Below are 12,802 nucleotides of genomic sequence, written 5' to 3' on the forward strand. Positions count from 1 at the left end.
TAAAGGGGCAGATTTATTGGCGCCATTATTGTCTGTACTGTTCCAATATCGTCAGCGGAAGGTGGCAATATGCTCCGATATCAAGGAGATGTTCCACCAGATTTTAATCAGAGAGGGAGATCGTAGTGTGCAGCTTTTCCTATGGAGCAATAACCCTGAAGACGAAATAGAAACGATGGTTACAGATGTCGCAATTTTAGGAGCTACCTGCTCCCCATCTCAATCCCAATATGTCAAAAATTTAAACGCAGCTGAGTACGAAAATGAATACCCCAAAGCAATGGAAGCTATAAGCAAGAGACACTACGTAGATGACCATTTAGAAAGCGTGGACACAGCAGATGCCGGAGCCGGAGTTTCTCTTACTTCCGTAACCATAATCTTCACGATCTGCTCAGGACGACCAAACTGTGTTTGAAGAGGATGTAGTAGAAAACTGCTTACCGCTTCCAATTTAGAATTTTCCCTACGTGACTTCCTTAGCATTTCTATTTCCGAAATGTACCACTCCTTATGGGAATCTATTATACCTTCTTCAGAACGTGTCGGTACTCTGCGTTCACCTGTTTCACCTCCGACCTTGTTAATCCTCTGGTCCACTGAGGATATCTCACCAAACGGAATCAGATGACCAGATGTTTTAGGCTCGCCCTGTAGCCGAAGTTGTTCTCTGAAGTCCTGCTCCAAAGTGAGGAGATGTCTCAGCTCGTCTTCTTGTTTTGCCAGCTCTTGCTGCCGCTTCTGTTCAAACGAAACATGCATCTGCCGCATGCACTTCAGCTCCTCCTTTTTACGTTGCTGATCGAGCAATGGCTTTGCTCGCTGGTTTTCCAACTCTCGTAGTTGCTCAACTAACGCTAACTCTCGCTTCGTTCTTTGCTGTCGCCAGTACTCATAAGCTCCGACGCTATCCGCCTGCTTCTAAATGATGCCCTGTGTTGACGGACCGACCCTCGCTTCATCTAATATCGCTAAAAAGGGTTGCACATTCAAATTCTTGGAAGAATTCACTAAATCTGACATTCGAATTGCCTTCCAAATTCTCTCTCCTGGCGTCGTTTGTGGTCTTGTTAATACTGGAGCTTATATCCACATTCACTGATGGGATCATTTCTACTGGTGTAGGAACATTTTTCGTTTTTGCTTTATCTGCTAACGGATGGAGGCGATCTGGCGTAGTGGTAACATCCATGCCTCTCACGCTAAAGGTCACGAGTTCAATTCTCACTCCCGACATTCTTCCAAAAATGGAAGTAAAAGTGACGAACCAGCCAAATTGAGTTGAAAATCACTATAATACAGATAAAAAAAATCTGCTAACGGAGTCGATGTCAAGTTATCGTCGAGTTTTTCGACCGGATTTGCAATTAGTGGAGGAATGGAAACAGCTGACGGAAGCTCGGATATGTTTCCTACCATATCAAGGCCAGTTTTGTCGGCCGTTTCTCGCTGAGTTTGAATCCAATCTCCAACTCGTTGATTGCTTGTTCGGTTTGAACGAAGACTGTGTACGCTTGCACCTCCACCGTGTTCCTCTTGCTGATTCCGCAGGCCATATTTCTTTGCGATATACAGCTTGGTCCGCTCAATTTTGTCCAAATTAGCCTTCTTCAACAAAGCTTGCTCCTGAGCTAGCTGCTCATTTTCCTTTTCGTCCATCAACCTTTTCTCCTCCTCAAGCAGTTCGAATTCTCGTTCAATTTGCGCTTTCCTCGCGCTAGATCTATTGGATTGACCCGTTGACGAAACTGGTGGCGGTACTCGTGAGGTGCATGATTCGCATGAAAATACGGTTGCATGAACGGATGCGGTTGTCACTTTACCGCACGAAAAATGGTACCATCGGTCACAATCTTTGCATGAACCATATATAATTCGGCATTATTTGGTCGATCACAAACGGCGCAATCATGCTCGTCACCTCGATCAACATCATCATTATTATCCTTTTCGTGAGTCGATTTGTTATTCGACGGGTTAGACATTGCCTTCATAGCAGCGGCTTTTGTCATAGCTCGTGTTTGTCGAACAATCGATCTCTGCTCTGAATCCATCTTGTATCGTAGATTCTTTAGTTTTTGTTGTCGAAGTTTTATTTCGGAATTCTTTAAGCAGACACTCGAATTTTCCGATTGATCAGCTAAAGCTGCAATAAATTTATTTTTACAATTCATCTGTGTATTAATTCATTTTACTTACAATCTAGTATCCTTTTTATAATCGAGAACAAATTTGAATTTTCTTTTGGAGTTTTGCCGAATCTTCTCATTATGGTTTTGACGTAGGACTACGTCTTTCATTTCTATACCGGGGTGTAAAATCAAAGTTTCGAAAACGAAAGCGTTACGCCGGAGACCGAGATTTTGAGCGTTAATAGCTCCTAAACAACTGAACGAAATGGTATGATAAACACTTCATTCGAAAGATAAAATGTCTACGCGTTCTATACTTGTTACTTTCTGATCCAAAAACTTGTTTCAATAGTCTTAAAATTGCTTTCAAAACAGGCTATTGAAATCACCAATCGGTATATAAGCGAGCGCCGCTCGGAAATCCACTCAGTTCAAATTGAACAACGATTGGAGCATGTTGTCGCTGTTGTGGTGAAGCTCTTCGTTTATCATGAAAGCGCGGATGAACGGTGTCACCAAGAGCCTGTTTGTGCACCTTAGGCCAGAAGGGAATCCATCAGGAGGAGAGTGATGCCACAAACGGTTCCCCGGGAAGATCTCGAAGCAGCCACTACACACACATATACACGCGCGGAATTCTTTCCGTTTGGATGCCATTCAGTATCGAGAAAGATCCGGAAAATAATCTGCCAGTTCCTCTGGGAATTTAAAAATACATTCATGTGAAAGAGTTTATTTGAATGTTTTCTATCCATGTAACACTGTGACCAAATATGTTTCAATCAAGTGCTATTAACAGATGGTTATCGAGTTAGCATAAACCACTGGTGGGCTTCCAGTATCGAGGAAAATGTGGAAATATCTAATCGTTACTGAAAATAATCTGCCAGTTCCTCAGGGAATTTAAAAATACATTCATGTGAAAGAGTTTATTTGAATGTTTTCTATCCATGTAACACTGTGACCAAATATGTTATCAAGTGCTATTAACAGATGGTTATCGAGTTAGCATTAACCACTGGTGGGCTTCCAGTATCGAGGAAAATGTGGAAATATCTAATCGTTACTGAAAATAATCTGCCAGTTCCTCTGGGAATTTAAAATAACATTCATGTGAAAGAGTTTATTTGAATGTTTTCTATCCATGTAACATTGTGACCAAATACATTTGGTTTTGTGATTTTTCAATCAATCGCAATTAACAGGATAGCTTCTGAAGATTATTCTTCCCCATCAGTAGGATATTTCCGTATCCAATATTGTATGCGCCCGCAATCGATTATTGCTCAGTCGCCGAATGTTCCGAGCTCAGAGAGTTCATTCCCCTCTAGTTTGCCTTCCAAATTGCCATCGTAAACCACGCCTTCTCTCGATTCAATCACGCACAAACAGCATACTTAAGCGATATTCTGGTGGTGAGACGCATTCATTTTTCGTGAGGACACTTAGAGGCGAATGAACTGCAAAGTTTAAGCCTCTTAAAAACAAAGAAGAAGAAGAAGAAGTGAGGACATCGACAAGACAACATCGTTGCTGAGGGTTCTGGACGGCGAAGGATCGAGATCTGCCCTGAAACGCAAGCAGCCGATCCTTCAGGAGAAGAGAAGGTGACCATCGAAGCAGCCGCTACACACACACATACACGCACGGAATTCTTTCCGTCTGGATGCCATTCAGCATCGAGAAAGATCAGGAAAATAATCTGCCAGTTCCTCTGGGAATTTAAAAATACATTCATGTGAAAGAGTTTATTTGAATGTTTTCTATCCATGTAACACTGTGACCAAATATGTTTCAATCAAGTGGTATTAACAGATGGTTATCGAGTTAGCATAAACCACTGGTGGGCTTCCAGTATCGATGAAAATGTGGAAATATCTAATCGTTACTGAAAATAATCTGCCAGTTCCTCTGGGAATTTAAAATTACATTCATGTGAAAAAGTTTATTTGAATGTTTTCTATCCATGTAACACTGTGACCAAATACATTTGGTTTTGTGATTTTTCAATCAATTGCAATTAACAGGATAGCTTCTGAAGATTATTCTTCCCCATCAGTAAGATATTTGCGTATCCAATATTGGATGCATAAAACCTTGTGCCTCCAACGTAACGCTCTCGTTTTCGAAGTCCCCCAAATATTCATTCATTCAGAATGAATTCAGATTCAACTTCAAACAAATGATCTCTAAATCAACAATAGTCCTACGTCACCCTTGCGGTTATACCATAGATATAACCCACTTCCTGTTTTTTGATAATCTATTTGACAGTTGCGTTTTCTTATTATTTTTATGGTTCAAGACTACAGGGTGTAATTATAGCTAATGGCTAGTATTACACTGAACACTGTTCATCTCTCCTAAAATATGTGAACAGTCGTTCAAACTGATGATTTGTCCAAAATATCAGATTGAATAAACTAAATTTCACGAGAAATTCCTTAGATTCCAAGCGCACAGAACTACGGTCGAATGGCTATCGAGAGAGAAATTTCTGTTTCTGTATTTATATTGGGTTGGGGAAAAAGAAACGTCGTATATTGTCAATATATCGCAACACTTAAACATGTCTTGTGTTGTACTTGTCGCATCGGGTCATACTATACGGCTATTTAAAGACGACAATCTGTGCTACAAGTGTCGTTTTAACAGTGCTGTGATTGTCCTTTTCAGTCTCAAGTTATAGCGCGTTATAGTCAAGTTATCGTCGAGTTTTTGGACCGGATTTGCAATTGGTGGAGGAATGGAAACAGCTGACGGAAGCTCGGATATGTTTCCTACCATATCAAGGCCAGTTTTGTCGGCCGTTTCTCGCTGAGTTTGAATCCAATCTCCAACTCGTTGATTGCTTGTTCGGTTTGAACGAAGACTGTGTACGCTTGCACCTCCACCGTGTTCCTCTTGCTGATTCCGCAGGCCATATTTCTTTGCGATATACAGCTTGGTCCGCTCAATTTTGTCCAAATTAGCCTTCTTCAACAAAGCTTGCTCCTGAGCTAGCTGCTCATTTTCCTTTTCGTCCATCAACCTTTTCTCCTCCTCAAGCAGTTCGAATTCTCGTTCAATTTGCGCTTTCCTCGCGCTAGATCTATTGGATTGACCCGTTGACGAAACTGGTGGCGGTACTCGTGAGGTGCATGATTCGCATGAAAATACGGTTGCATGAACGGATGCGGTTGTCACTTTACCGCACGAAAAATGGTACCATCGGTCACAATCTTTGCATGAACCATATATAATTCGGCATTATTTGGTCGATCACAAACGGCGCAATCATGCTCGTCACCTCGATCAACATCATCATTATTATCCTTTTCGTGAGTCGATTTGTTATTCGACGGGTTAGACATTGCCTTCATAGCAGCGGCTTTTGTCATAGCTCGTGTTTGTCGAACAATCGATCTCTGCTCTGAATCCATCTTGTATCGTAGATTCTTTAGTTTTTGTTGTCGAAGTTTTGTTTCGGAATTCTTTAAGCAGACACTCGAATTTTCCGATTGATCAGCTAAAGCTGCAATAAATTTATTTTTACAATTCATCTGTGTATTAATTCATTTTACTTACAATCTAGTATCCTTTTTATAATCGAGAACAAATTTGAATTTTCTTTTGGAGTTTTGCCGAATCTTCTCATTATGGTTTTGACGTAGGACTACGTCTTTCATTTCTATACCGGGGTGTAAAATCAAAGTTTCGAAAACGAAAGCGTTACGCCGGAGACCGAGATTTTGAGCGTTAATAGCTCCTAAACAACTGAACGAAATGGTATGATAAACACTTCATTCGAAAGATAAAATGTCTACGCGTTCTATACTTGTTACTTTCTGATCCAAAAACTTGTTTCAATAGTCTTAAAATTGCTTTCAAAACAGGCTATTGAAATCACCAATCGGTATATAAGCGTAACACTGTGACCAAATATGTTATCAAGTGCTATTAACAGATGGTTATCGAGTTAGCATTAACCACTGGTGGGCTTCCAGTATCGAGGAAAATGTGGAAATATCTAATCGTTACTGAAAATAATCTGCCAGTTCCTCTGGGAATTTAAAATAACATTCATGTGAAAGAGTTTATTTGAATGTTTTCTATCCATGTAACATTGTGACCAAATACATTTGGTTTTGTGATTTTTCAATCAATCGCAATTAACAGGATAGCTTCTGAAGATTATTCTTCCCCATCAGTAGGATATTTCCGTATCCAATATTGTATGCGCCCGCAATCGATTATTGCTCAGTCGCCGAATGTTCCGAGCTCAGAGAGTTCATTCCCCTCTAGTTTGCCTTCCAAATTGCCATCGTAAACCACGCCTTCTCTCGATTCAATCACGCACAAACAGCATACTTAAGCGATATTCTGGTGGTGAGACGCATTCATTTTTCGTGAGGACACTTAGAGGCGAATGAACTGCAAAGTTTAAGCCTCTTAAAAACAAAGAAGAAGAAGAAGAAGTGAGGACATCGACAAGACAACATCGTTGCTGAGGGTTCTGGACGGCGAAGGATCGAGATCTGCCCTGAAACGCAAGCAGCCGATCCTTCAGGAGAAGAGAAGGTGACCATCGAAGCAGCCGCTACACACACACATACACGCACGGAATTCTTTCCGTCTGGATGCCATTCAGCATCGAGAAAGATCAGGAAAATAATCTGCCAGTTCCTCTGGGAATTTAAAAATACATTCATGTGAAAGAGTTTATTTGAATGTTTTCTATCCATGTAACACTGTGACCAAATATGTTTCAATCAAGTGGTATTAACAGATGGTTATCGAGCTAGCATAAACCACTGGTGGGCTTCCAGTATCGATGAAAATGTGGAAATATCTAATCGTTACTGAAAATAATCTGCCAGTTCCTCTGGGAATTTAAAATTACATTCATGTGAAAAAGTTTATTTGAATGTTTTCTATCCACTGTGACCCTGTGACCAAATACATTTGGTTTTGTGATTTTTCAATCAATTGCAATTAACAGGATAGCTTCTGAAGATTATTCTTCCCCATCAGTAAGATATTTGCGTATCCAATATTGGATGCATAAAACCTTGTGCCTCCAACGTAACGCTCTCGTTTTCGAAGTCCCCCAAATATTCATTCATTCAGAATGAATTCAGATTCAACTTCAAACAAATGATCTCTAAATCAACAATAGTCCTACGTCACCCTTGCGGTTATACCATAGATATAACCCACTTCCTGTTTTTTGATAATCTATTTGACAGTTGCGTTTTCTTATTATTTTTATGGTTCAAGACTACAGGGTGTAATTATAGCTAATGGCTAGTATTACACTGAACACTGTTCATCTCTCCTAAAATATGTGAACAGTCGTTCAAACTGATGATTTGTCCAAAATATCAGATTGAATAAACTAAATTTCACGAGAAATTCCTTAGATTCCAAGCGCACAGAACTACGGTCGAATGGCTATCGAGAGAGAAATTTCTGTTTCTGTATTTATATTGGGTTGGGGAAAAAGAAACGTCGTATATTGTCAATATATCGCAACACTTAAACATGTCTTGTGTTGTACTTGTCGCATCGGGTCATACTATACGGCTATTTAAAGACGACAATCTGTGCTACAAGTGTCGTTTTAACAGTGCTGTGATTGTCCTTTTCAGTCTCAAGTTATAGCGCGTCAAAGATGGAGTCCACCGAGCAAGAAATTCGCCATTACGTTTTTACTACCTGCGAGGTAAAACAGCAACGAAGGCGGAGGTGAAGATACACCCCGTACTGGTAGGCCAATCGTCATGGAAACCGATAAAATCGTTGAAATCATCCAAGTAGACCGGCATGTGAGCACTCGCTCGATTGGCCAGGAACTGGGTATAGACCATAAAACCGTTTGGAATCATTTGCAGAAGATTGGATTCCAAAAAAAAGCTGGATTGACGCAAAAAAATCTTTTAGACCGAATCAACGCCTGCGATGCACTGCTGAAACGTAACGAACTCGACCCATTTTTGTGAAGAAGATGGTGACTGGTGATGAAAAGTGGATCACGTACGACAACCTAAAGCAAAAAAAGTTGTGGTCGAAGCGCGGTGAGCCGGCCCAAACCATCGCCAAGCCTGGATTGACGGCCAGGAAGGTTTTGCTGTGTGTTTTGTGGGATTGGAAGGAAATCATCCACTATGAGCTGCTCAACTATGGCCCTCAACTCGGTTCTCTACTCGGTAATGGTGTTGTTTTCCACCAGGACAACGCTCGGTCTCACACATCTTTAATGACCCGCCAGAAGCTACGGGAGCTCGTATGGGATGTCCTATTGCACCCACCGTATAGTCCGGACCTGGCTTCAAGTGGTTATCATCTCTTCCGGTCCATGCAAAACGCTCTTGGTGATACTAAGTTGGCCTCAAAAGAGGCTTGCGAGAACTGGCTCTTTGAGTTTTTTGCAAATTAGGAGGAGTTTTATAAGGGGGGGATAATGAAGTTGCCTTTTAAATTGCAACAAGTTTGCGAACAACACGGCGCATATTTTACTTAAATTGGATAATTTTAAGTATGTTAAATAAAGCGTCAAATTTCGATCAGAAATACGACATTTCTTTTTCCCCAACCCTATATTATGACATGCGACAGCTCTACTGAAGTACAGGGTGACTCAAAAGTCATTAAATTCATCAAACATAAGGTGATTATCAATACGGCATCCAGAGTCAATAGTTATACTACCAAACAAGCAGGTGACCACTTTGCCCCCCATGACCAATTTGCCCCCACTACCCCTACAGGAAATGAACAATTTCTAAGTTTCGCGCAACGAAAACAAGCAACACACACAAAGCCAAACACTGATGGCTAGAAGCGACCTATAATCATTTGCATTCTTCTCTTTTTTCCTCTGCTTTGCCATGGCTCAGATGGCTGTGTGAAATATTCGCTAGCGTTCACAGCTCGAGGGGGAACATAAAACAAAACGAGCAGAATAAGCGAGCTTTGTTGTTTCGGGCACAGAAAGATTCTGAGAATTTTCCTTCCATTACATTCTTTGTTTTTGAGAGGCTTTAAACTATGCAGTTCATTCACCTCTAACCGGAATTTTCCTCAGAGGATATGTAATACTTATACGCTAGGGACAGCTTACTTACTATGCAAGGGTGGATTTTACTTCGCAAATATTCTCTTTTCGTTATTCCCCTCCGTTGTTTTTATACTAGCAGTTGCATAAGTTGTCCGTTATTGACGGATCTGTTCGGGAAAGCACACAAATGGACAGAACAAATATATGGGGAAATGGGAATAATTGTAATTTTCATCATTTTAAACTATATACAGACTATGGGATTGTAATGTATAGCATATCAAAGGAGGCGATCTGGCGTAGTGGTAACATCCATACCTCTCACGCAGAGAGCACGAGTTCAATTCTCACTCCCGACATTCTTCCAAAAATGGAAGTAAAAGTGACGAACCAGCCAAAATGTGTTGAAAGTCACTATAATAGAGACAAAAAAAAATAGCCTATCAAACAAATCTTGGAAAATTTCCGATTCGATTGGTATGCAAATCGTTTAAATCCGTTCGTAGCAAAAATAGCTATTAACGTTAACTTTATTTCATAAAAACGTGTCATGTGTTCTGATTTGGCACCCTTAGTGGAAGACGTAGTCCTACGTCGAAATCAGTGTCATGAAATGAACCTAATGACTTTCTTTCTATATGTACTAATGTAATCTCTTGAATTAAATTAGAGTGTGTACAAGTTCCAACAAATTTCAGAACGCAAATGTCAAATGCATTTGCCAAATTTTTTATCTTACACAAATTTATACGCGCTAATCTATTTGTTAAGTTTTTGAAAAGTACAAAAATAATAATTTCTACTAGAAATCATGTTGGATCACGTAACGCAAAAAGTTCAGTTTTCACTACTGAAAGAGGTAAATAAATAAAATGTTATATATAAAATTGCGCAGAATTAAATTTCTTACAAACTCATCGCAATCAAATAATCTTTTATGATTATAAAATTGTATTTTATGGAAAGAACTACAAACCTTCCATAAGCTCACATGGCAAAATTTAAAACCATCATCACTTTCACCGCAGCGCCGCCTAGGTGTAGATTTGTACGTTAGATCGCCAATACGAATGCCTTTACTTTTTATTTCTGGCTTCGTTCAGACCAAGGCGCGTTTATATATACCAGGTGAAACAATCATATGAAATGCACTTTCAGCCATATTGGAATTGCTGTCGGTATTGTTTACAAACAGCTGCCGGCGGTTCTCTACAAACAGTTACGACGCTGATTCGAACGATGCCTACTATGTTCGTCTTTCGCGAATTTATGTGAGAAAGAAGGGATGATTTTGTAGAATTTCATTCTCATTCAGTTCATCCACTACTCTCGCATGTGAAAATGCAAAAAATGGAGTATCCTAGCAATAACAAAACAAACAACCCCCGCTCCACAAACCGTAATCCCCTTTTTATTGAAGTGATGATGTTGCTTCACCTGTTATACATTCGGTTCAGACCAAGACGGGTCTATGGTACTAGGTGAGGCCGTTTCGTCACTAAGTTGGTTAGAGGAACGGTATATGAAAACAGTACGGAAGAAAGCAGAAGGGTAATTATTTGCTTGTAGCGTGAAAGAGACAGACTGATCACGAGCGACCTTCGGCAATAGCGTATTGTGTTTTATTTACAAACAAAACACAGTAGACTTCCAAGATGGCTGAAGAGTGGTTTTAGCAAGTTGGCCCACCTTAGTATATACTTCTAGGCGCCTTGGTTCTGACATAACGTTCCACCTTATTATACCGCCTTGGTTCAGACCTTCGTCCAAGGAAAGTCAAGTGGAAGGTAAAACGTAATGTCAGAATTGCCGTTCGGACGTATCCCGTAAAGGCTGATTTAGGCGGCGGTGACACTGGATGCAGAAAAGTGGTCGTACGAATTGTATGCAATAGTGAAAGGAAACAACCACATTGAGTTGTAAGTAACTACACCAAGTAACTTGAACAGAGTGTCTGTTCTCTGTTCACTGGATACTTCAACTAGAGCGCTGACTGACATCGTCTAAATCAGCCTTAAGTTTGAACTTATTTTCATAGATGGTATCCAAATAACACTAAACATTGACTACAGTTTCGCCGGCACGGTTGATTGCCGTTATGAACCAGCACAAAAAACAAAGCTGCAAATTATGCGCCAGTGGCGGTACCACGATCAAAGCATTCCCTGAATAAATCATCACATCAGCCGAGCCAGCTGGCGGAAGCATATGCATAAAGGTTACTAGGTTACTATTTTCAACGACAACTGTTTATTTATTATACTGTTTCAAATATCTTCGACGAAATCAAATGTAACCATACCAACGTAAGTAATAACATAAACAAATCCATGCTTTTCGTCTTGCCATTCCTCATACGTCTTTTCTAAATAGTGTAAATTACGAGCCACCTGTTAACTCCACCATCTTGCCTTCGTCTGCTTTATGATATTTAGAGCCCCCGCAGACTGCAGACTGACTTGTCGACCGATAGTCGGCTTCTTAATCAGTACGGAGAGGTATGCATGTGCGCACATGACACCGATTCAGTTGGGTTGGTTTTTACATCAGTAGGCCGGTCCGACCAAACTGTCGGCTGAAAAAAAAGTCTGTAGTGTGCGGGGCTCTTACACCATAACTGTGTTGGTGACCGTTAAGGGCCCCCGCACACTGCAGACTTTTTTCAGCCGATAGTTTCGTCGGATTTGTTTGCTAGTGCGCACCAACTAGCCAACTGTCGGTCAAATGTTCTCGAAAGACTGTTTTTAACCCCTTCCCGTATTATTTAATACGTCACACACCAAGTGTTCGATTACGTACGAATCAAAGACACCGTTTTGTAGCTTGATCAGCTTCAAAGCTGTAAATTTATTTATTAGTTCATTCTCATTCCTTTATTTCATTTTCACTTACATTTTCAGTGCCTTTTATCTTTTCTGTACTACAACTATAACTGATTTTATGAAGGATACTGATTTAAACGATTCAATTCGCTGCAATTCGTATACCGCAATGGCTACGATGGTATTTACGCAATGGCTACGATTCATAGGGTACGCGGGGGGGTCCATGGATGGCTTCACTTAACAGTGGTTCCTGTAACATCCCCCGGCCCGTGAAGCACTCCGATACTCCCTGCGGCTACTGACGACTCTATACCGCGAACCTTTCCTACGTCAAGTACTGCTAGGTTCGTTGCCGGTCTGGATATCCCTCCTCTTGCCGTTTGAACTGTAGCTCGTCGAGTTTGGCCACCTGCACCTCTTACTATTAATAATACGCGTCCTCGTTCCCAACTATTTCTCGAGTTCTGATCCATCACCACTACTAGATCTCCAGGTTCCATCGGCTTCACTGGTTCGAACCACTCCGTCCGTCTGGTGAGCATTGGCATATACTCTCGCACCCATCTACGCCAAAATTCATCCACCATCAACTGGGTGAGTTTCCAACTATTACGCAGAGCGCTTCCACTGTTTCCTAGCACTGTTGGCGGTTGTTTGACCCCACTCGATCCGTACAAAAGGAAGTGATTGGGAGTGAGGGCTTCTCGATCAGCTGTCTCTAACGGAATATAAGTGAGTGGGCGAGAATTAACTATAGCTTCAGCTTCAAGTAGAACGGTTTCGAGAACCTCGTCGCTTGGGTGGCG

At 40.9% G+C, this 12,802-nt stretch overlaps 1 protein-coding gene across 1 annotated transcript; it reads right to left on the bottom strand.

The window, feature by feature from the left end:
- Positions 1 to 303: 303 nt before the first annotated feature.
- LOC129766587 (trichohyalin-like) lies at positions 304 to 5,769 on the bottom strand. Its single transcript, XM_055767161.1, has 6 exons — positions 5,700 to 5,769; positions 5,341 to 5,646; positions 5,021 to 5,248; positions 1,841 to 2,146; positions 1,417 to 1,748; positions 304 to 921 (listed from the first exon to the last, which is right to left on the bottom strand). Exons 1-6 carry the CDS (start codon positions 5,767 to 5,769, stop codon positions 304 to 306), a joined length of 1,860 nt encoding a protein of 619 aa, XP_055623136.1.
- Between the last annotated feature and the right edge of the window lie 7,033 nt (positions 5,770 to 12,802).

This window comes from Toxorhynchites rutilus, chromosome 2 (genome assembly GCF_029784135.1).
Source record: "Toxorhynchites rutilus septentrionalis strain SRP chromosome 2, ASM2978413v1, whole genome shotgun sequence".
In the NCBI taxonomy this organism is placed as follows: Eukaryota; Metazoa; Arthropoda; class Insecta; order Diptera; family Culicidae; genus Toxorhynchites; species Toxorhynchites rutilus.